The sequence below is a fragment of the Lipotes vexillifer genome, unplaced genomic scaffold, assembly GCF_000442215.2.
Source record: "Lipotes vexillifer unplaced genomic scaffold, Lipotes_vexillifer_v1.1 scaffold744, whole genome shotgun sequence".
In the NCBI taxonomy this organism is placed as follows: domain Eukaryota; kingdom Metazoa; phylum Chordata; class Mammalia; order Artiodactyla; family Lipotidae; genus Lipotes; species Lipotes vexillifer.
Window position 1 is genome coordinate 352,898 of NW_006788282.1, and position 23,131 is coordinate 376,028.

The 23,131-nt window shown below is 41.1% G+C and overlaps 1 protein-coding gene across 1 annotated transcript in view; it reads left to right on the plus strand.

The window, feature by feature from the left end:
- Positions 1-2,484: 2,484 nt before the first annotated feature.
- The window catches only part of TMA16 (translation machinery associated 16 homolog), a 36,300-nt gene continuing 15,653 nt past the window's right edge, over positions 2,485-23,131 (plus strand). Inside the window, exons 1-2 of the mRNA XM_007461543.1 lie at positions 2,485-2,516; positions 11,029-11,141. Coding sequence (XP_007461605.1) covers positions 2,514-2,516; positions 11,029-11,141 — 116 coding nt within the window. The 5' untranslated portion in view covers positions 2,485-2,513. The remainder of the gene's footprint in view (positions 2,517-11,028; positions 11,142-23,131) is intronic.

A 23,131-nucleotide genomic window follows, 5' to 3' on the forward strand; every position in this document is an offset into this window, starting at 1 on the left:
TTCCCTACAGTCCTATGGTTCTTTTTTTTTATTTCATTGCTTTGAGTTATCTGAATATTTTATCATTTCATTTTCTCTACTTGTTTGTATCCTATTCAAAGTCATATACCCTGTTTTCTTTTCTTTTAGTGGTTACCCTAGAAAGTATTCCTGTATTATTATATCAGTATCTAATGTTAATCAATACTTTACCCCTACACATGCGCGCGCGCGCGCGCACACACACACACACACACACACACACACATATGCCTTAGTACATTTGTGAAAGCACAGGGAAACATCTCTAAAGATATCTCCCAACTCTCTACTGGGTGGCAGGGTGCAGGGGTGTGATATTGGGGGGGAGAAGTAGGAGGCTTCATTCTGCTTTTCACTGTGGTACATGTACACACTAAATTATGACCAAATATTTGTCTTCACTATTGTACTTTATATATATATAGTGCATTACTGTACTCTTACTTTGTATAATTCATTCTTGAATTTGCTACAGTGTATTTTGAACATGGTGCCTTGCCCATAATCAGTATTATTTAGGGGTTGAATCTGAATGGGGAAAATACAAAATCTTTTATTTTCAAACCCAAATTAAAATGAAGATACATAGTTTGTTGGATTGTTGGCAATTTGAAATTAAGAATGGGGTAGGAGCAGGTAGGGAATTTTGTGATCGGTAGAGCAATTAGTAACAGCTGAAATAGCCAGAACAAGAATTTAATGCTTACTGGATTTGCAGTAACATAGAACTCAGGATGATGACTTGCAGTGGACCGGATTTCGGAAACTGGGTAGAGTGGGTGTTAAGTTGGCTTCACAGGAAACGGTTATCGTATGCAATATCTAGGGTGCAAATGTTATGGATTAACCAGAGTTCTCAATAGAGTAGTGCCTCCAGAGTAGATACTACAAGGGTGCCCCCCTTCATTGTGCAGATTCACACAGGATGCGCTTTCACACACTTAAAAGCCTTGCCCCTAGATTCAGGGATCTTGTGGTCACCCATTCTTGTTTACAATTTAATCTAGTTTTCAGTGGCTATAGTTGTTGATTAAATTCATGCACCTGCACACATATACCCCACTTCTCCCTACCGTTTTCTCCTTTCATTCAGGTGACAAGATTCTCTCCTTGACCAAACTCTACTCAGGCTCCTCTGAACTCTTTTTTCAACTAGGCCTGGAATTTTGGATTGCCTGTTCGTATCTGATTGTTCAATTTTAGCAGGAAAGTCGGTTTAGCCAGAGTCCCCCATCTTCCACACCTGGTCAACCTCCATGTCTGTAACTCATCAGATTCCGGATCATTCACCATCTTCCAGGTGATGTCTGATCACACCAGCCTGCCTATTTCGAGAGTCCTGTTAGGTTGGTGTAGCCAGAATGCCCCGTCACCCCTAATGTTTCCTCTTAGTAATTTTCCATCCACTACCCGCCACCCTGCTCCTGGGCTATAAATTCCCTCCTGTCCCCGTATATTCCGAGTGGAGCCCGTATCTCTCCCCACTGCGGTGATCCTTATACAGATTGAGGAGGAACCCCTTGAATAAAGTCTGCCTTACCGTTCCTTCAATTTTTTGCCTTTAACGTAGGTCTCTGCCCAACTCTTAACTTTCAAAAGCGGATTCAGAGAACAGCACGTGTGAAACAGCTCTCCTGCCTACCCTTCCAGCTTTATGTTTTTCAGAACAGTATGGTACTGGAAAACAATATTAATTAGGTGTTTTTTTTTCACATGTCGCCTTGGAATATGAGCTGAGCTAGGGCAGGAATATCGTCGGCGTATTCCCAAGGCCTGGCACACAGAAGGAGATCATTCAGTGTTTGCTGAACGAATATATTGTCCACGGAATCCTCCCAAGTACAGGTGGAACGAAGACTCACACATCGTGAGAACAACACAGAAAAACCGGGTGGGAAGGAGCCTCGAGTGGGCAGAGGGGGCCTTCACAGGTGAGGAAACAGCCTCGGGGGAACTTCGCTCAGGCGGCCCGGAGGCGCGGAGGGCAGGCCTGCGCCCGGGGAACGCGGCGGCCGTGGGCGCCACCGGCAGCGGGCGGCGTGCGTGAGGCCGGAGCCCGGTGCCGCCACGTCCGAAGGGGCTGCGCGGTCCGGGATCTGCGCGCCGGGCAGACGCCCGAGACCCCGCGGGGCCGGGCCGCCACCGCCGGGAGCGCCGAGCCCAGGTCGCTGCCTCACGCCCGGCGCCGCCCAGTTCACCCTTGGCCCTGAGCTCCGCCACCCCGCCCACGGCGCCCGGCGAGCACGCGGGGAGCCTGTCTGCCCGGCGGGGGCGTGAGAGTCCACCACGGCCCACAAAGGTGAGGTCTTGTTTCCGGGGACGTTTTAGGGAAGAACACTCGTCCCGCCCCCCTGCCGGTCAGGTGAGCCCGGCTTCTTCCGCTCCTCGTGGATTTGGCCGGAGTCGCCTCGTGAGCTGTTGCCGCCGCCGACTCTGAGGTCTCGCCGTGTGTACTCGGAGGTCCGGAGGTCCCAGGCCGCGAGGACGTCGCCATGGTGGGTCCCACCCGTTCCTGGAAGGCTCCGGTCGGTGGCGGGGAGGGCGGGCCGGCGTCGGACCGCTGGCAGCGGGGTGCGGAGGGAGAACGATGGGCCGTGCGCGGGCTGCGGTGCAGGCACGGGTTCCGGGCCGGGTCCTGCAGGGCTCTTAGGGCGCCTGCCGCTGCCCCCAGCCCGCGGGGAATCCGCGGGCCTCCGTGTACTCGCTCCTCAGCGGTGTAGGAGGGGGGGCGGACGGGGCGCGTCGGGGACGGCGTAGTCGCCGGTCCTCGCGGCCGCTCACCATCCCTCAGTGTCCTACTCCCGCCCCAGACCCTGCCTCCACGCCCCTCATCCCCTCCGTCGCACTGACACTTGGTTTTTATTAAAAATGCAGTGGATGCAGAAGAGCGCTTATGTAGCACGTTTAAGTATAAACTGTATAAGGAACTCTCGGTTATCCGTTTTTCACTTTAAGAACCCTTCTGTTTTCTCCTTGAACCTATATTTCCAGGAGCCACTCAGAGGTAAACAGTATCTAAATTATGCTTGCTTGTTTTTATATTTACCACTTATGTTTATATTACAAAACTGCTATTTTTTTCCTTTTTGCGTCTGTTGTTGAGAATAATTCTTGAATGGGAACATGTTTTGTAAATAGTCACTTTTCAGTTAGTTCCTAACGAAAACAACAGCATAAAAAAGTTTATAATCTGGTAATAAGTTGTGATACTCTGGTCTCAGTGCCATTAGTCCCCTTTCTCTGTCACTTTCCATTTTCTATTTTTCATTTTCATTGTATTCTTATTTTTCATGTCTGTCTACAGTCTTTTTGCTTTAGATTATATACGTTTGTGTAAATTAAGTCTTTTTATTTATCAGTATGTGCGGTGGCCAGCTCTTTATAATTTTCTTTTCTAGGCTTTCCTAGAAAACCTTGGCTCCCTTGTCTGGACTCTCGATTCTGTTTTATTTGTCTATGTTTCTGCTTTTTTTTTGTTTTTTGTTTTTTTGCGGTTTGCGGGCCTCTCACTGTTGTGGCCTCTCCCGTTGCGGAGCACAGGCTCCGGACGCGCAGGCTCAGCGGCCATGGCTCACGGGCCCAGCCACTCCGAGGCATGTGGGATCTTCCCGGACCGGGACACGAACCCGTGTCCCCTGCATCGGCAGGCGGACTCTCAACCACTGCACCACCAGGGAAGCCCTTATGTTTCTGTTTTTATGCCTATAAGCATCGTGGGTATTAAAGCGATTACCTGCTAGTAAAAACTGGTTTCTGAGATTTAGTAAAACTAAAGAAAAACATTCATGAAAATCTACCTAGAATACCAACTTTGGGGATAATGTTACATGTACGTGGTTTAAAAAAAAAAAACAGTAACGTGGTTGTCCGTGAAATGTGTGTTAATTTCCTTTTACTGTTGTAAAAAAATAATACAAATTTAATGGCTTGAAACAACACAGATTCGTTCTCTTATATTCCTGGAGATCAGCAGTCCAAAAATGAGTCTTACTGAGCTAAAATCAAGGTGTAGCTGGGGCTGTCTTCCTTCAGGATGCTCTAGTGGAGAATCTCGTCCCTTTTTCCAGTTTCTAGAGGTTGCCTACATTCCTTGACTCTTGGCTTTCCTTCTCTTCAAAGCCATCAGTGTAACATCTTCAAATCTGCCTGAAGAGAAGGGCACATCTCTTCCTCTTGACAGTGGTCCTTCTGCCTCCCTCTTATAAAGACCCTTGCAATTATTTTGGGCCCTTGTGGATAATCCAGGATAATCTCCCCATCTCAGGATCTTTTTTTTTTTTTTTTTTTTTTTTTTTTTGGTTTTTGTGGTACCCGGGCCTCTCCCGTTGCGGAGCGGCCTCTCCCATTGCGGAGCACAGGCTCCGGACGAGCAGGCTCAACGGCCATGGCTCACGGGCCCAGCCGCTCCACGGCACGCGGGACCCTCCCAGACCGGGGCACGAACCCGTATCCCCTGCATCGGCAGGCGGACTCCCAACCACTGCGCCACCAGGGAAGCCCCATCTCAGGATCTTTGATGGCATCTGTACAGTCCTTTTTGCCATGTGTGGTAACACATTCATGGGTGTGGGGGAATTAGGGCATCTTTGGGAGGGAGGGTATTCTACCTACAACAAAAAGTAGGTCTGCCTCCAACTGTGTTACCTAATTCCTTAGCTCAGTTGAGAAACAACCACTGTTAGAACAGTTTCTTAGATAACCATTCAGATATTTCATATGAATATGCCAGTATATATGTTCTCTGACCTCACTCTTTTTATAGAAGCAGTATGCTAGACACGCTCCTAATGCCCCTTGCCTTTTTTCTTCTACCTGATCTTAGACTCTATCAATCTGCGTGAGTACACATAGATCTACCTCTTGCTTTTTTAACAGCTGACATCCTATTGTTTGCTTTTACTATAATTTATTTACCAGGTCTCTGATGGACACTTAAGCTGTTTCCATCCTTTTGCTACTACAAACACTGCTGCATTGATTATTATTTGTTTTGTAGATGTGTAAATATGTCTGTAGACTAAATTAATAGAAGTAGGATTCCTTGATCAAAAGACGTGCAGTTTTTATTTTGATAAGAACTATCAAATCACCTTCCAGAAGATTGTACCAATTTACATCCCGCTTTTTAGTGAGACTACTAACTCCCCCACAGTGTCACTAATTCAGTGTGAATAAATAACTTTTAAAAATCCTTTTTATACATTAAAAATTATAGTTTATTGAAGTTTTAATTTACATTTCTTTTAAGGTAGAGCACACAGCTTTTCAAAACTTAAAAGGCATTTATCTGTACTCTTTCTTGTGACCTGTTTTTATTTTAGGTTACTAATCTTTTTCTCATTGATTTCATAATGGTGCATGTTACATTGTAGGTGCTTATTAAATACCTGTTTATCTGAGCTTAGCCCTAGCCCCTTTTCTTATTCTACTGAAGAGACTCTTATCTCTGTGGCTTTAAAGTACCTCCTTTAACCCCAAGTTATCCCAAATTTGTATCTTCAGCCCAGACCTGTTTTCTAGCTGCCAGACTCATAACTTTATTTACTTAGTTTACATCTCTACTTAGCAGTCTCCAGGGCATCTTAAACCAGTGGCTGAAAGTGGGTTCTTGATGCCCTCTGTCTCCATGTGCCAGTTCCTGTCTTAGTCAGTGGGAGTTCTGATCACTTGATTGCTTTGTTGCAAACGTGGGAGTCATAGTGGACTCTTCGCTTTCCCTCACCGTCCATAGTCAGTCCTGTCATTCTGTCTTCAAAATGCATTTCATACCTTGCCATTTCTCTCCGTCTTCACTGTCACCCCGGTTGTGACACTCAACTGTCATTTTTTTCTTAATGACCTCAATACTTCAGTAGTCTTGCTTCTTACTCTATCTCCGTCCGAACTGTCCTTTATACAGCAGCTCGCATTATCCTTAAAAAACCAAGAAGGTCTCAAGTCAGTTCCTCGGGGAGTCTCTTCCTGATTTCCCAAAGTTAGGTACGCCTATTATATGGTGGCCATTTTCTAGCCAGCACTTACTAAGTTACATAGTTATTCATGAGATAACTAGATTGTAAATTACGTAGTTAGGATATAACTAGACTGTAAGCAAGTCCGTGTCTGTTTTTAATCCTGGAACCTCACTGCCTATTTTAATATATGGTAGTATGTGCTCAGTAAGTTTGTGGGTTGTTTTTGTTTTTTTTGGTCAGTGAACATTAGTATAAGGTAGAGGTGTAAAGAGTGGTAGCAGAAGAATGGGAGAAATGGTTAATTCTGACTAGTTATTGATGGGTAAGTCAGGAATAACATAAAGTTGAGCCTGATGTTAGATTTTTGCATGAATGGTAAAATCGGCATTAGAGAATTATTAAGATATTTTCTTAATGTTAAGGAGAGTATTGTTTATGAGCCTTTAAAAATTATTTTTTTTTTTTTGTTTTTTGTTTTTTGTTTTTTGTTTTTTTGCGGTACGTGTGCCTCTCACTGTTGTGGCCTCTCCCGTTGCGGAGCACAGGCTCCGGACGCGCAGGCTCAGCGGCCATGGCTCACGGGCCCAGCCGCTCCGCGGCATGTGGGATCTTCCCGGACCGGGGCACGAACCCGTGTCCCCTGCATTGGCAGGCGGACTCTCAACCACTGCGCCACCAGGGAAGCCCCAAAATTATTTTTATATGATGTATTTCACACTATTTTAAAGAACTTTTAAAATATTTTTTACTCAATGTAGTAGCTCAATGTACAGTATACAGTATACATAGTAGCTCAATGTACAGTATACAGTAAAATATTCACTTGGGTCAACATCCCACTCTCTTTTCTTTCCTTCCAACTATTATTTTCAGCCCAGTAGAACATGTTTGTAGTCTTCAGGGAGCTGCAATGTAGGAGATAAGCACACGTGTGGAATTAAATGACTGGTCAGTGCAGTATGTTAAGTGCTACGGGAGAAATGCTACCCAGAGAGAAAGGATACTGAGATGTGAAATGGTTACATATTTGTGGATGTCTTCACAAATACGTGAACTGGAAATGGTCCTTTAAAATTGAATGGGGTTTAGCAAGGCTTATGTGGAGAACCGTTAAGTTCCTTTCTGGATGCTCTAACTAGGTATTTGTCATTGACACTTGTCGTTGGCATCAAATTTATCTGTTAAGCAAGGGAAATGCCCTAGGGTTCTTCAGGGTAGAGTGCCTGCAAAAAAAATGGTGCAGATTCTGTTAATTAGTTCATTACATTCCTGTTATGTCTTCGATGTTAAGTGACTTAGTATATCATATTCTAGAAATTATTTTGTGCTTTAGGGTATTTGGAGTTTAAGGTATTATATACTGTAAACTTTCTCAGTTGTAGGCATGGCTTTCCTCCTCTACATTTTTTTTTTTAAGTATTCATATACCTTTGTGTACCTTAAGTGTGTTTGGTGAAATGATCATTCTTCTAGGTTTCTAGTTGAATTGGGCAGTCTAAATGACACTTTTGTTTCTAGTGGAGCCTAGATTCTTTGATGGCTTTGATAGTATTTTAGGAAAAGTTCCATTTTGTTATTTATGATTTTAACAGGAATATTTAAAGCATATTGCTCCTGAAATACCTCTCTTTGTTGCTGTGTTGTTTGAATAAACTACTTGTGTGTTTTCTTTGTTACTCTGAAGTATGAATCCAAGTATGTAAGAGAGACTTGTAATATCAGTTTTCTTAACCGGCATATTTCTGTGGTGCCAGAAACTTTTGCAAGTTTCTGTTATTCAGAGTAGTCTGTGATGCATATGAAAAAAATATATTTTTGTTGTATCTTTGAGAGTTTAATTTGGTGCTTTTTGAAACATAAAATACTAAGTTTTAATTGAAAATACACCTTAAATCCCTCTCCCCCCAGTTTTGTTATATGTTTACATTCTGTACTTTTTTATGAATTGTCAGATGTTTTACAAAATAAATTTGGACAATCCCTGATTGATGGAGATTAATTGCTTTTTAATTAAGAGATACTTAGATTGAGTAGACCGTAATTAATAGATTAATTTTCATTGATAGGGTTTTACTTCACTTTTCCCCTGTTGAACTATTTTGTTGATTTTTTTTAAAAGTAATATATTGAAACATAAAGTTGTTTTGAAATTTAATATTTTATGATACATGTTTCTGTGCCTTATTATATATTTATAACCTGCCTTGAGGCAACCTTTTCATGAATAAATTATTATAAGAAATCATAGTCTACTGTTGAGTCAGAATATAAGTTCAGTTTTTTTGTATTTTCTTAGTACTAAGTCTTGGAGGTTCTTTAACTGAGATCTAAAGCTGTGCAGACATTTTTATACTCCAACGGTATCAGTATTTCTTGTTCTAAAGAAAGTTTTTAAATCTTTAAAGGAAATTTTTATAGACTTGGACATACTGCTGAAACGTTACACAGCTCTGTAACTTAAGTTTTACAGCTTCAGAAACCATCTTTTTTTCTTGAGATTTTTGTGACCTTGTTTCATTTTTTTAAGCATTTTATTTATTGGAATATATGGAATAAAGATATCTTTTCAAAGAGATCTTTGCTTAATTTTTTGGTCTTACATTAGTTATCTCTTTAACATGCTATCCCACAATTTATCAGCTTAAAACAACAGAATTTATTATCTCATACTTTTTCTGGGTCACAGATCAGGATCCTTACGTGGATCCTCTCCATCAAGGTTTCTCACCAGTTTCAGTCAAGGTATAACCTGAAGCTGTGGTTTCATCTCAGGGCACAGCTGTGGATGATCCATTTCTTAGCTCACTCACATCTTTCTTGGTGGGATTCAGCTCCTTGTGGACTGTTGGACCAAGGGCCTCTGTTCTTCAGTGGCTGTTGGCTGAGGCCTCTCTCAGTTACTTGTCACAGGGGCCCCTGTGTATGTCGGGCAGCTCACTACAAGCCAGCTGGTCTCCATCAGAGAGCCAGAAGAGGGCAAAAGGGAGCGGGCAAGACAGAGCCCGTGTCCTTTCATAACCTAGTCTTGGGATTGATAGCTCATTGCTTTTGCCCCAGGCTAGTCAATAACGTGAGCTCACGCTCGGGGAGGGGGTTACAGGTGGGTGCAAACAGACTTGATTTATGTTTGCTGGGCACACTTCATGCACAAAAGTTCCTTCTCACATCTTCCTTTCTCCTTCCTCCCTCCCTGCCACATGTGCAGAGAGACACAAAAGAATGCACATACTCTTATGATGGTTTCACACTTTATACTCCTATACTTGTAACAGCTTCCAGGGGCATCCTGGGTTTCAGACTTGGAGTTAATCTTCTCTGGTCAGGTTTATCAAGAAGTGAGCAGTAAATATTTATTAAATATTTCAGTAAATATTTGTTGATGAAATGAGTACATGTGTGAGGTGGTCATTTTAACTAATTCTGCCTGGAAGTTTTACAAAGGAAGTGACTTTGAGCTGTGTCTTGTCAAAGGACAAGTAAGGAAATGGATTTTGCAGGCAGAGGTAGCAACAAGTATAGTCTCCAGATGTAAATAAACAGCAGGGTATATTCTAGAATTGGTGAGAAGTTAGTAAGAATGGGATGAAGGGTCTTTGGAAGAATGGGATATAATGCTGGAGAAATAGGTTGGGGTAGATTGTTTTCCATGTTAAGGATTTATGGCCTGAGTTAGTGGAGCTCTTTAGCAGGGGAGAAGGACTTTACTAATTAGTGTTGTAGGAAGATAAGCTCTGTCACTTCCAATGAAAAAGGACTAGTAGTGAGAACCTAAAGGCCATCCTAATCATGAAAGATCATGAGACTGAATTAAGGCAGTGACAGTAGGTTTGAAGAGAATATTCTAGAAACCTGACCTTTTTGAGAATTAGGTATGTTAGCCAATGCCTCTTTCTTTTTCTTCCGTAATCCTGTATTTTTTCCTGAGAATAAAGATTATATTTACTAACCCCTTATGTAATCCTCCCTTACATATAATATAGGAGGAATATGTGTTTTGATTTTCTTTTCCACTTCTCACTGGCTGGAGTGTAGATCTGCTGTTAAGCCATTTTGAACTCTGTGGATAGATACTAGGTTATAGCTTAAGGATAGTGGGATAACAAGGTGGAAGGAGTTTGGATCTCAGGGCTTTGTGGAACAGAACCTCCAGCTCCTTTTTACATGAGAGAGCTAAACTTTATCTGGGTTAAGCCACTACTTTTTGGCTTTCTATTATAGGGAGCCAAACAAAATTCCTAAGTAATATAGGTCAGATATAAGATACAGAATTATGTAGGAATAAAAAGTTACTGAAATACTAGACAACTAGTTTAGAGGACCTAGTTAACTGGCATAAGGCTTGAATGGGATGTGCTAATTTCGAGATGGCTTATATTATTTCCTCTGTTCCTGATCTCCTGTGAGCCCAAGTTTGATTTGCTTTATTCACTGCCCAGTGTTCCACGTGCAGCTTGTGCAGTCGGGCTCGCATTAACATCCTGTGTTCCTTCTGCCCTCTTGAAACTTTCTTAACTTTGATGCAAATTTCCAACCCTCAGCCTCCTCACTATCTGCATTCTTTGTATCTGCTTTGAAGCTGGAACAGTGAAGAGCTGGTTCATTGACTCTGTGCCTTTCTTTCTTTTCTTACATTAATGGAGAATAGTTCTGAATACAGTTGACCCTTGAACAATGCAAGGTTAGGGGCACTCATCCTCCATACAGTCAAAAATCTGCATATAATTTATAGTCGGCCCTCCATATATGCACTTCCTCCATAACCGTGGATCATGTAGCACTGTAGTATTTACTGTGGGAAAAAAATCAATCTGTTTAAGTGGACCCATGCATTTCAAACCGATGTTCAGGGGTCAGCTGTATGTATATCATTTCTGTTAGGAGCATGGAAACAAAGACTTTGAGTCTGGCGTTTCTCCTGATTCGTAGTGTAGTATTTCTGACTCACAGTATTTCTGTTATATTACTGTTTTAAATTTTTATTTCTAAAGAAAATTTTTTGAGAAAGTCATTTATGTATCTGACTGTGTGTGCCATATGTTTCTCTACATTTTAGCCTAAAGCACCAAAGGGAAAAAGTGTAGGACAAGAAAAAAAAGTCATCCATCCATACAGTAGAAAAGCGGCTCAAATTACCAGAGAGGCCCACAAACAAGAAAAAAAGGAAAAGTAAGTGTCTTCATTGTTTGTATTATGCATTGGTGAAAAGCCCTTTTATGCATTTATTCCTAATCAGTATTCCCTTTCTCTTCCTTTAATAAATGTTTAAGTATGTTCTGTGCACTAAGGTAAAATAGTGAACGAGGATTCAGCTCTTAAAGTTTACCTAAAACAGATATATAAATATAAATGGGTTGTGATGCAGGCAGTGAAGAAAAATTTTAAAGGATTATGGGGTACAGAGTGAGGGAGAGGTTCTGTTTTACATAAGACAGTTGTGGAAGGCTTCTCTGAAGAACTTACATTTGACCAGAGAGCTGAAAGGTGTGAGGCAGTGAGCCATGCAGACATACATTAGGCAAGTAGGTTAAAGTGCCTATTAGATGTGGAACACAAGAGTTAGAATGGGCAGTTGGGTGTCCTGGGTCTGGGGCTCAGAGGATAGGTTAGGGATGTAGACACAGATTTGGGAGCCATCAGTGTCTAGCTGGAACTCGAAGTCATGAGACTGGATAAGATCACCTGCCAATTAAATGAAGATATGAGAGAGAGAGGAGCGTCAAGGATTGAGTCCAGAGGCCCCTACCATTCAGAAATTGGAGAAATGGGGAGGCTCTGATAAGCAAGCCTGAGAAAGAGGGAAAAAAAGATAGTGTTTCAAAGAGAAAACACTGATCAACCTGTGTCACTTGTTGGATTAACACTGAGAGTTGATTTAGTAATTTGATTTAGTAAAATGGAGAGCACTGTATATATATTTTTTTTCTTGCATTGTTTTCTTAGTTGTTACTCTGGAAATTTCAATTCACATCTTAAAACTGAAAACAACCTGGTTCAGGTTAATTTCAATAGTATAGAAAAAACTTGCTCCACTATAGCTCCATGACCCCCTTCTTTGTACTGTTATTGTCAGATAAGTTACATCTTCATACACCGTAAGCTTATAATTTCATAATTTTAATTTTTATGCAGTTATCATAAGTTAGGACAAGAAAAATATTACAAACAAAAATACATTTATACTGTCTTTTTATTTACCTATGTAATTACCTTTTTTCATTGGTGCTCCTTATTTTTTCATGTGGATTCAAATTACTATTTACTGTCCTTTAATTTTGGCCAGAAGGACTCCCTTTAGTGTTTCTCATAAGGCAGGTCTGAAAATGACAAGATTCTCTCATTTTTGTTTATCCGAGAATGTCTTTAATTTTTCTTTCATTTCTGTAGGACTGTGCTTCATTTTACAGTTCCACTGTGTATAGAATTCTTGGTTCATAGTCTTCCTATTCAACACTTGGACTTCACCCCTTGGCCTTTGGCCTCCAGGGTTCTGATTAGGAGTCAGCTGTTAATCTTATTGAGGATCCCTTGTATGTGATGAGTCACTTTTCTCCTGATCTTTCAAGATATCCTCCTTGACTGTCAGTAGTTTGACAATGATAAGCCTAGGTGTGGATCTCTGAGTTCATCCACCATGAAGTTTGTTAAGCTTCTGAGGCATGTAGGTTAATGTTTTTCATCAAATTGGGAAGTTTGGGGCCATTATTTTTTCAAATATCCTTTTGGTCCTCTCTCTCCTTTCCTGTGACTCCCATTATGCATATGTTGTATGTTTGGTGGTGTCCCCTTTCTGTTGCTCAGATCGATAATTTCAACTGACTTGTTCTGATATTTGCTTGTCTTTGTCCATAGGTCCAACCCTCTGGACTGCCTCAGGAACAGTTTCTATTGTATGCTATTTTTAACCCCTGAGTATGGGCCCTACTTTCCTGTTTCTTCATGGGTCTCCTAATTTTTTGAACTTTTTTGTTCAAAACTGGACATTTTAAGCAGTTTGACAATCTTGTTAATCAGACATGCCCTACCCCCAACCTCAGTCAGGTTTGCTGTTGTTGTGTTGTTGCTGTTTGCTTTGTGACTTTCCTGGACTAATTTTGTAAAGCCTTTTTGTTGTGTGTGGCCTTTGCAGTTTCTGCTGAGTTAGTGGTCAGCTAATGTTTGGACAGAGATTTCTTTAATTGCCTTTAACTAATAAGTCAGCCTTTATTGAGGGGCTATGTTAATCTGTTGGATATGCTTTCAGTGCTCCAGTAGGCAGTTTATAGACTTCATTTCTCATTTGCACAGAGCCTCAGGGTTACCCAGAGGTGAGAGAGTAGGACGTTCTCAGATCTTCCTTTGGTACAAACACAGTCCTGAATGTACATATGTCATTCTAGATTCCCAGGAGTATGTTGGAGCTAGCTTTTCAAAGCCCTCTATGGGCCTTCCATTCCTTAATTTTTCCTTTAAAATTTTTTTGGTCAGCCTTTTGTTAGCCCCCAACTGGTAATATCACTCAGGCAGCTGCTGTGTTAGACAGCTGCTGCTGAGATTGTTTCTGAGAAACAACCTGGGGATAGGGCTGCTTCCACAGAGTTAGCTCTGAGTTAGATGAAATAAAGTGATTCTGAGAACGGAGCTGTTCAGTCTGCTGCTGGTTGGGTCAGATGGTGACAACTCTCAGGATGAAGCTTTTGGGGAATTCCAAACCCAATCTGTTCTAGTGGCTGCTAGGAGGATGGCTTTTAACAACTACCATAAGTTGCTAGTCTATTGGTTTTCAAGTCTACTGCAGAGCTGGGAAGAGGGGGATGGGATTAAAACACCACAGAGATTACTTTTCTTATTGAGATTGGGTCGTTTTTCTTGAGTAAATAAATGGTCCTTGGATTGTTGTAAGACTGGTTAATTTTTATACTTCTGAAAAGGTTGATTTTGACAAGTTTTATCAGTGTTCTCTTGCTTTTATGGAGGAGTAGATTTTTTTAAGTTCTTATTCTGCCATTCTGAAAGTTGGCCTAGATTCTTGATGTGAAGAATTCATAGGAAAATTTTCTTCTTAGGAAAATTAATTATGTGTATGCTGCCCCTTCTTTTCTCCCCTTCCTATCCCTTAGCCACCCTTCTCTGATCAGCATCCCGCACTGTAATTTGCCTATTTTCCCTCCATCTGTGGGCTCTGAGAGTCCCAGGAACAGCTATGGGATCAAATTTAAAAATTCCTTAAAATGAAGTTATGAAATCAAAATAGAAATCATTATTTAGATTATTTTAGAATAGGCTTAGCGCTTTTTTGGGGGGGGGGTTTGGAATATAAAGAGTACATCTTCATCTTATCTTATTTTTATTTATTTATTGGAGTAAAATTGCTTTACAATGTTGTGTTAGTTTCTGCTGTACAATGAAGTGAATCAGCTATATGTATATATGTATCCTCTCCCTCTTGGACCTCCCTCCTCCCCTTCCACCCACATCTAGGTCATCACATAGCACCGAGCTGAGCTTCCTGTGCTATACAGCAGGTTCCACTAGCTATCTGTTTTATAGATGGTAGTGTATTTATGTCAAACCTAATCTCCCAGTTCGTCCCACCCTCCCCTTCCCCCACTGTGTCCACATGTCCATTCTCTGCCTCTCTGTCTCTATTCTTGCCCTACAGATAGGTTCACCTGTACCATTTTTCTAGAATCCACACATATGCGTTAATGTATGATATTTGTTTTTCTCTTTCTGGTTTACTTCACTCTCTATGACAGACTCTGGGTCCATCCACATCTCTACAAATGACCCAATTTCGTTCCTATTTATGGCTGAGTAATATTCCATTGTATATATGTACCACATCTTCTTTATCCATTCATGTATCATTGGACATTTAGGTTGTTTCCATGTCCTGGCTATTGTAATTAGTGCTGCAGTGAGCATTGGGGTACATGTGTTCTTTTGAATTATGGTTTTCTCAGGGTATATGCCCAGTAGTGGGATTGCCTGGTCATATGGTAGTTTTATTTTTAGTTTTTAAGGAACCTCCGTACTGTTCTCCATAGTGGCTGTATCAATTTACATTCCCACCAACAGTGCAAAAGGGTTCCCTTTTCTCCGTACCCTCTCCAGCATTTATTGCTTGCAGATTTTTTGATGATGGCCATTCTGACCAGTGTGAGGTGATACTTCATTGTAGTTTTGATTTGCATTTCTCTAATGGTTAGTGATGTTGAGCATCTTATCATATGCCTCTTGGCCGTCTGTATGTCTTCTTTGGTGAAATGTCTTATTTAGGTCTTCAACCCATGTTTTAATTGGGTTTTTTTTTGACATTCTGCTCTGTGAGCTGTTTGTATATTGTGGAGATTAATCCTTTGTCCGTTGCTTCATTTGCAAATATTTTTTCCCAGCCTTAGCATTTTAATGAATGCTACAAACATTCGCATACTAGCTGATAGAAACCAGCACTTTCATTGTTATATATTGATTCCTTGGTCAAGACCAGTAGGGGTTAGCTGCTTTATAGTGATTTGGCTAGAAGTTTTCTTGAAAAGAATAGTCAAGTGCTGGGCTTCCCTGGTGGCGCAGTGGTTGAGAATCTGCCTGCAGATGCAGGGGATGTGGGTTCGTGCCCCGGTCCAGGAGGATCCCACATGCCGCGGAGCGGCTGGGCCCGTGAGCCATGGCCACTGAGCCTGTGCCCCGCGGCAGGAGAGGCCACAACAGTGAGAGGCCTGCGTACCGCACAACAAACCAAAACCAAAACAAACAAACAAAAGAATAGTCAAGTGCTATGATAGTATACTCGAATTTTCTTTCTTTTTTGTACATTAAGGGTTATTAGAATAATATTGTTTTAAAACAGTAGTTTTCAAACATCAGTTATCTATGTATCACTTTCATGAATTTTTTGTGTTTTTAACATGTTTATTGGAGTATAATTGCTTTACATTGTTGTGTTAGTTTCTGCTGTATAACAAAGTGAATCAGCTATACGTATACTTATATCCCCCTATCCCCTCCCTCTTGCATCTTCCTCCCACCCTCCCTATACCCCTCTAGGTGGTCACAAAGCACTGAGCTTATCTCCCTGTGCTATGTGGCTGCTTCCCACTAGCTATCTGTTTTACATTTGGTAGTGTATATATGTCAGTGCTTCTCTCTCACTTTGTCCCAGCTTACCTTTCCCCCTCCCCATGTCCTTAAGTCCCTTCTGTATGTCTGCGTCTTTATTCCTGTCCTGCCCCTAGCTTCTTCAGAACCATTTTTTTTTACATTCCATATATACATGTTAGCATATGGTATTTGTTTTTGTCTTTCTCACTTACTTCACTCTGTATGACAGATTCTACGTCCATCCACCTCACAACAAATAACTCAGTTTCATTTCTTTTTATGGCTGAGTAATATTCCATTGTATATATGTGCCACATCTTTATCCATTCATCTGTCGATGGACACTTAGGTTGCTTCCATGTCCTGGCTATTGTAAATAGAGCTGCAATGAACATTGTGGTACATGACTCTTTTTGAATTATGGTTTTCTCAGGGTGTATGCCCAGTAGTGGGATTGCTGGGTCATATGGTAGTTCTATTTTTAGTTTTTTAAGGAACCTCCATACTGTTCTTCATAGTGGCTGTATCAATTTACATTCCCACCAACAGTGCAAGAGGGTTCCCTTATCTCCACACCCTCTCCAGCATTTATTGTTTGTAGATTTTTTGATGATGGTCATTCTGACTGGTGTGAGGTGATACCTCCTTGTAGTTTTCATTTGCATTTCTCTAATGATTAGTGATGTTGAGCATCGTTTCATGTGTTTGTTGGCAATCTGTATATCTTCTTTGGAGAAATGTCTATTTAGGTCTTCAGCCCGTTTTTGGATTGGGTTGTTTGTTATTTTGATATTGAGCTGCATGATCTGCTTGTAAATTTTGGAGATTAATCCTTTGTCAGTTGCTTCATTTGAAAATATTTTCTCCCATTCTGAGGGTTGTCTTCTCATCTTGTTTAAGGTTTCTTTTGCTGTGCAAAAGCTTTGAAGTTTCATTAGGTCCCATTTGTTTGTTTTTGTTTTTATTTCCATTTCTCTAGGAGGTGGGTCAAAAAGGATCTTGCTGTAATTTATGTCATAGAGTGTTCTGCCTATGTTTTCCTCTAAGAGGTTTATAGTGTCTGGCCTTACATTTAGGTCTTTAGTCCATTTTGAGTTTATTTTTCTGTATGGTGTTAGGGAGTGTTCTAATTTTATTCTTTCACATGTAGCTGTCCAGTTTTCCCAGCACCACTTATTAAAGAGGCTGTCTTTTCTTCATTTTATATTCTTGCCTCCTTTATCAAAGATAAGGGGACCATATGTGTGTGGGTTTATCTCTGGGCTTTCTCTCCTGTTCCATTGATCTGTATTTCTGTTTTTGTGCCAGTACCATACTGTCTTGATTACTGTAGCTTTGTAGTATAGTCTGAAGTCAGGGAGGCTGATTCCTCCCAACTGCGTTTTCCTTTCTCAAGATTGCTTTGGCTATTCAGGGTCTTTTGTGTTTCTATACAAATTGTGAAATTTTTTGTTCTAGTTCTGTGAAAAATGCCATTGGTAGTTTGATAGGGATTGCATTGAATCAGCAGATTCCTTTGGGTAGTATAGTCATTTTCACAATGTTGATTCTTCCTATCCAAACATGGTATATCTCTCCATATCATTGTATCATCTTTAATTTCTTTCATCAGTGTTTTAAATTTTTCTGCATACAGGTCTTTTGTCTCCTTAGGTAGGTGTATTCCTAGGTATTTTATTATTTTTCTTGCAGTGGTAAATGGGAGTGTTTCCTTAATTTCTCTTTCAGATTTTTAATCATTAGTGTATAGGAATGCAAGAGATTTCTGTGTGTTAATTTTGTATCCTGCTACTCGATCAAATTCATTGATGAGTTCTAGTAGTTTTCTGGTAGCATCTTTAGGATTCTCTATGTATAATATCATGTCATCTGCCAGCGGTGACAGTTTTGCTTCTTTTCCGATTTTGGATTCCTTTTATTTCTTCTCTGGTTGCTGTGGCTAAAACTTCTAAAACTATGTTGAATAATAGTGGTGAGAGTGGGCAGCCTTGTCTTGTTCCTGATCTTAGTGGAAATGGTTTCATTTTTCACCATTGAGAACAATGTTGGCTGTGGGTTTGTCATATATGGGCTTTATTATGTTGAGGTAAGTTTCCTCTATGCCTACTTTCTGGAGGGTTTTTATCATAAATGGGTGTTGAATTTTGTCAAAAGGTTTTTTCTGCATCTATTGAGATTATCATATGTTTTTTTCCCTTCATTGTGTTAATATAGTGTATCACATTGATTGATTTCCGTATACTGAAGAATCCTTGAATTTCTGGGATAAACCCCACTTGGTCATGGGGTACGATCCGTTTAATGTGCTGTTGGATTCTGTTTGCTAGTATTTTGTTGAGGATTTTTGCATCTGTGTTCATCAGTGATATTGGCCTGTAGTTTTCTTTTTTGTGTGGCATCTTTGTCTGGTTTTGGTATCAGGGTGATGGTGGACTCGTAGAATGAGTTTGGGAGTGTTCCTCCCTCTGCTATATTTTGGAAGAATTTGAGAAGGATAGGTGTTAGCTCTTCTCTAAACGTTTGATAGAATTCACCTGTGAAGCCATCTGGTCCTGGGCTTTTGTTTGTTGGAAGATTTTTAATCACGGGTTCAATATCAGTGCTTGTGATTGGTCTGTTTATATTTTCTGTTTCTTCCTGGTTCAGCCTCAGAAGGTTGTGCTTTTTTAAGAGTTTGTCCATTTCTTCCAAGTTGTCCATTTTATTGGTATATAGTTGCTTGTAGTAATCTCTCATAATCCTTTGTATTTCTGCAGTGTCAGTTGTTACTTCTTTTTCATTTCTAATTCTGTTGATTTGAGTTTTCTCCCTTTTTATCTTGATGAGTCTGGCTGATGGTTTGTCAATTTTGTTTGTTTCCACAAAGAACCAGCCTTTAGTTTTATTGATCTTTGTGGTCGTTTCCTTCACTTCTTTTCCTTTATTTCTGATCTGATCTTATGATTTCTTTGTTTCTGCTAACTTTGGAGGTTTTTTTTTCTTCTTTCTCTAATTGCTTTAGGTGTAAGCTGAGGTTGTTTGAGATTTTTCTTGTTTCTTGAGGTAGGATTGTATTGCTATAAACTTCCCTCTTAGAACTGCTTTGCTACATCCCATAGGTTTTGGGTTGTCGTGTTGTTTTCATTATCATTTGTTTCTAGGTATTTTGTTTGTTTGTTTGTTTTGCGGTACGTGGGCTTCTCACTGTTGTGGCCTCTCCCGTTGCGGAGCACAGGCTCCGGACGCGCAGGCTCAGCGGCCATGACTCACGGGTCCAGCCTCTCTGCGGCATGTGGGATCTTCCCGGACTGGGGCACGAACCCGTGTCTCCTGCATCGACAGGTGGACTCTCAACCACTGCGCCACCAGGGAAGCCCAAATGTTTAAAATTGTTACATTTTTTCTTGGATTGATCCCTTGATCATCACGTAGTGTCCTTTTTTGTCTCTTGTAATAGTCTTTATCTTAAAGTCTATTTTGTCTGATATGAGAATGGCTACTCCAGCTTTCTTTTGATTTCCATTTGCATGTAATATGTTTTACCATCCCCTCACTTTCAGTCTGTATGTGTCCCTAGATGTGAAGTGGGTCTCTTGTAGACAGCATATATACGGATCTTGTTTTTGTATCCATTCAGCCAGTCTGTGTCTTTTGGTTGGAGTATTGAATCTGTTTACATTCAAGGTAATTATCGATGTGTATGTTCCTATTACCATTTTCTTAATTGTTTTGGGTTTGTTATTGTAGGTCTTTTACTTTTTTTTTTCTGCCTAGGAAAGTTTCTTTAGCATTTGTTGTAAAGCTGGTTTGGTGGTGCTGCATTCCTTTAGCTTTTGCTTGTCAGTAAAGGTTTTAATTTCTCCATTGCATCTGAATGAGATCCCTGCTAGGTAGAGTAATCTTGGTTGTAGGTTTTTCTCTTTCATCACTTTAAATATTTCCTGCCACTCGCTTCTTGCTTGCAGAGTTTCTGCTGAAAGATCAGCTGTTCACCTTATGGGGATTGCCTTGTATGTTATTTGTTGTTTTTCCCTTGCTGCTTTTAATATTTTTTCTTTGTATTTAATTTTTGATAGTTTGATTAGTGTTTTGGTGTTTCTCTCCTTGGATTTATCCTGTATGGGACTCTCTATGCTTCCTGGACTTGATTGCCTATTTCCTTTCCCATATTAGGGAAGTTTTCAACTATAATCTCTTCACATCTTTTCTCAGTCCCTTTCTTTTTCTCTTCTTCTTCTGGGACCCCTATAATTCAAATGTTGGTGCATTTAATGTTGTCCCAGAGGTCTCTGAGACTGTCTTCAATTCTTTTCATTCTTTTTTCTTTATTCTGCTCTGCAGTAGTTATTTTTACTGTTTTATCTTCCAGGTTAGTTATCTGTTCTTTTGCCTCAGTTATTCTGCTGTTGATTCCTTCTAGAGAATTTTTAATTTCATTTATTGTGTTGTTCATCATTGTTTTCTCTTTAGTTCTAGGTCCTTGTTAAACATTTCTTGTATTTTTCTCTGTTCTGTTTCCACGATTTTGGATCATCTTTAGTATCATTACTCTGAATTCTTTTTCAGGTAGACTGCCTATTTCCTCTTCATTTGTTAGGTCTGGTGGGTTTTTATCTTGCTTCTTCATCTGCTGTGTGTTTCTCTGTCTTCTCATTTTGCTTAACTTACTCTGTTTAGGGTCTCCTTTTTGCAGCCTGCAGGTTCGTAGTTCCCATTGTTTTTGGTGTCTGCCCCCAGTGGCCAAGGTTGGTTCAGTTGGTTGTGTAGGCTTCCTGGTGGAGGGGACTGGTGCCTGTCTTAAAATAAAATGTTTATTTTAAGATAAACATAAAAATCAGAAACTGGTCAGTCACAGCAAACCCCAAGTCTACAGTTGCTCCCAAAGTCCACCTCTTCAATTTTGGGCTGATTCGTTGTCTATTCTGGTATTCCACAGATGCAAGATACATCACGTTTTTGTTGGAAATTTAATCCGCTGCTTTTGGGACTGCTGGGAGAAATTTCCCTTTCTCTTCGTTGTTTGCACAGCTCCTGGGGTTCAGCTTTGGGTTTGGCCCCGCCTCTGCGTTTAAGTAGCCCTCTGGCATCTGTTCATCGATCAGACAGGAGGGGTTTAAAGGAGCGGTTGATTCGCGGGCTCTGGCTCACTCAGGCCTGGGAGAGGGAGGGGCAAGGAATGTGGGGTGAGCCTGCGGCTGCAGAGGCCAGCATGATGTTGCAACAGCCTGAGCTGCGCTGTGTTTTCTCTTGGGGAAGTTGTGCCTGGGTCACGGGACCCTGGCCGTGGTAGGGTGCACAGGCTCCCTGGAGGGAAGGTGTGGATAGTGACCTGTGCTTGCACACGGGCTTCTTGTCTGCAGCAGCAATCTTAGCGTCTTATGCCCGTTTCTGGTGTCCACGCTGATAGCCGTGGCTGATGCGCATCTCTGGAGGTCATTTAGATGGTGCTCTGAATCCCCTCTCCTCATGCACCCTGAAACAATGGTCTCTTGCCTCTTTGGCAGCTCCAGACTTTTTCCCAGACTCCCTCCCGGCTAGCTGTGGCACACTAACCCGTTCAGGCTGTGTTCACGCAGCCAACCCCAGTCCTCTCCCTGGGATCTGACCTTCGAAGCCCGAGCCTCAGCTCCCAGCCCCGTCCGCCTCGGCAGGTGAGCAGACAAGCCTCTCGGGCTGGTGAGTGCTGGTCGGCACCGATCCTCTGTGCGGGAATCTCTCCGCTTTGCCCTCCGCACCCCCGTTGCTGCGCTTTCCTCCGCGGCCCCGAAGCTTCCCGCTCCGCCTCCCGCAGTCTCTGCCCGCGAAGGGGCTCCTAGTGTGTGGAGACCTTTCCTCCTTCACAGCTCCCTCCCACTGGTGCGGGTCCCATCCCTATCCTTTTGTCTCAGTTTTTTCTTTTTTCTTTTGCCCTACCCAGGTACGGAGTTTCTTGCCTTTTGGGAGGTCTGAGGTCTTCTTCCAGCGTTCAGTACGTGTTCTGTAGGAGTTGTTCCACATGCAGATGTATTTTTGATGTATCTGTGGGGAGGAAGGTGATCTCCGTGTCTTACTCCTCTGCCATCTTGAAGGTCCTCTCTTTTCTGTATCTTTTTGACATGATATACTACTTACATGATTTTGCTGTCACCTATATCAGTATTTCACAAACTTTGGTATACATGAGATGCACCTGTAAGGTGTATTAAAATAGTTTTTTGGGCCTCATTCCTAGAGGTTTCCATTCAGAAGTTCTGGGACAGGGCCAAGATGTTGCATTTCTGACAAGTTTCCAGTAATATTGATGCTGTTGCTGCTGGTTCAGGCACTGATGTATAGTATTCTTTAATTATGTTCTTTAAAAATAATTTTCCCTCAAATATTGTTTTTAAAGGAGACATTTTATCTCTGTTAAAACCAACTTGATACTCTTGTCTTCCCTGAGTGGTTTGAGCTTGAGGCATGTTTGCTTATTTTGCGGGGAAAGATTTGGCAAAGGTTGGAAGACTTGTAAAATGAACTGACATTAAACTAAGTTTTCTCCTTAATGTAATCGGAAAGGGTGCAAAGAAAATGACGGGAAAAGTAACTTGCTTACCATTTGATTAAAGATTATTTAATTCTGTGTATATGAACTACCTAAAATTACCTTACATATTACCAGTGGTATACATGCAGTATTTTAGGAAATAACGCTTTAGAATATGCTTAAGTACTTCAGTTCACTGTAAATACTTGTGATGTTTATATGTTGTTAGTTATATTCAGGATCTTATGCACTGATTTAATGTTGATTTACAGTTAGCATTACAGAAAAATTACCTAAGGGTAAAGCAGAACAACACGCTAATCTCATATATAAAACTTGTCCTGAAGAAGTTCTGTTGTTGGCCAAGGTTCTGTTTTAATAGTACAGAGTTGAACAGTATTTAATTTTTTGTGCTTGGGTGATGTTCTAAACAAGCTGAGCTTTCTCTTTTTTCTTAATTTATTTTAAAGAAGTCATCAGTGTAGCAGTCACGGCCCCAGAAGCAAACAAATGTACAGTTTTAATAGTGTCTAACATTTTATGAAACAGGCTTACACTTGTCATGACTAGCAGCATCAGTGACCGTGAGTCC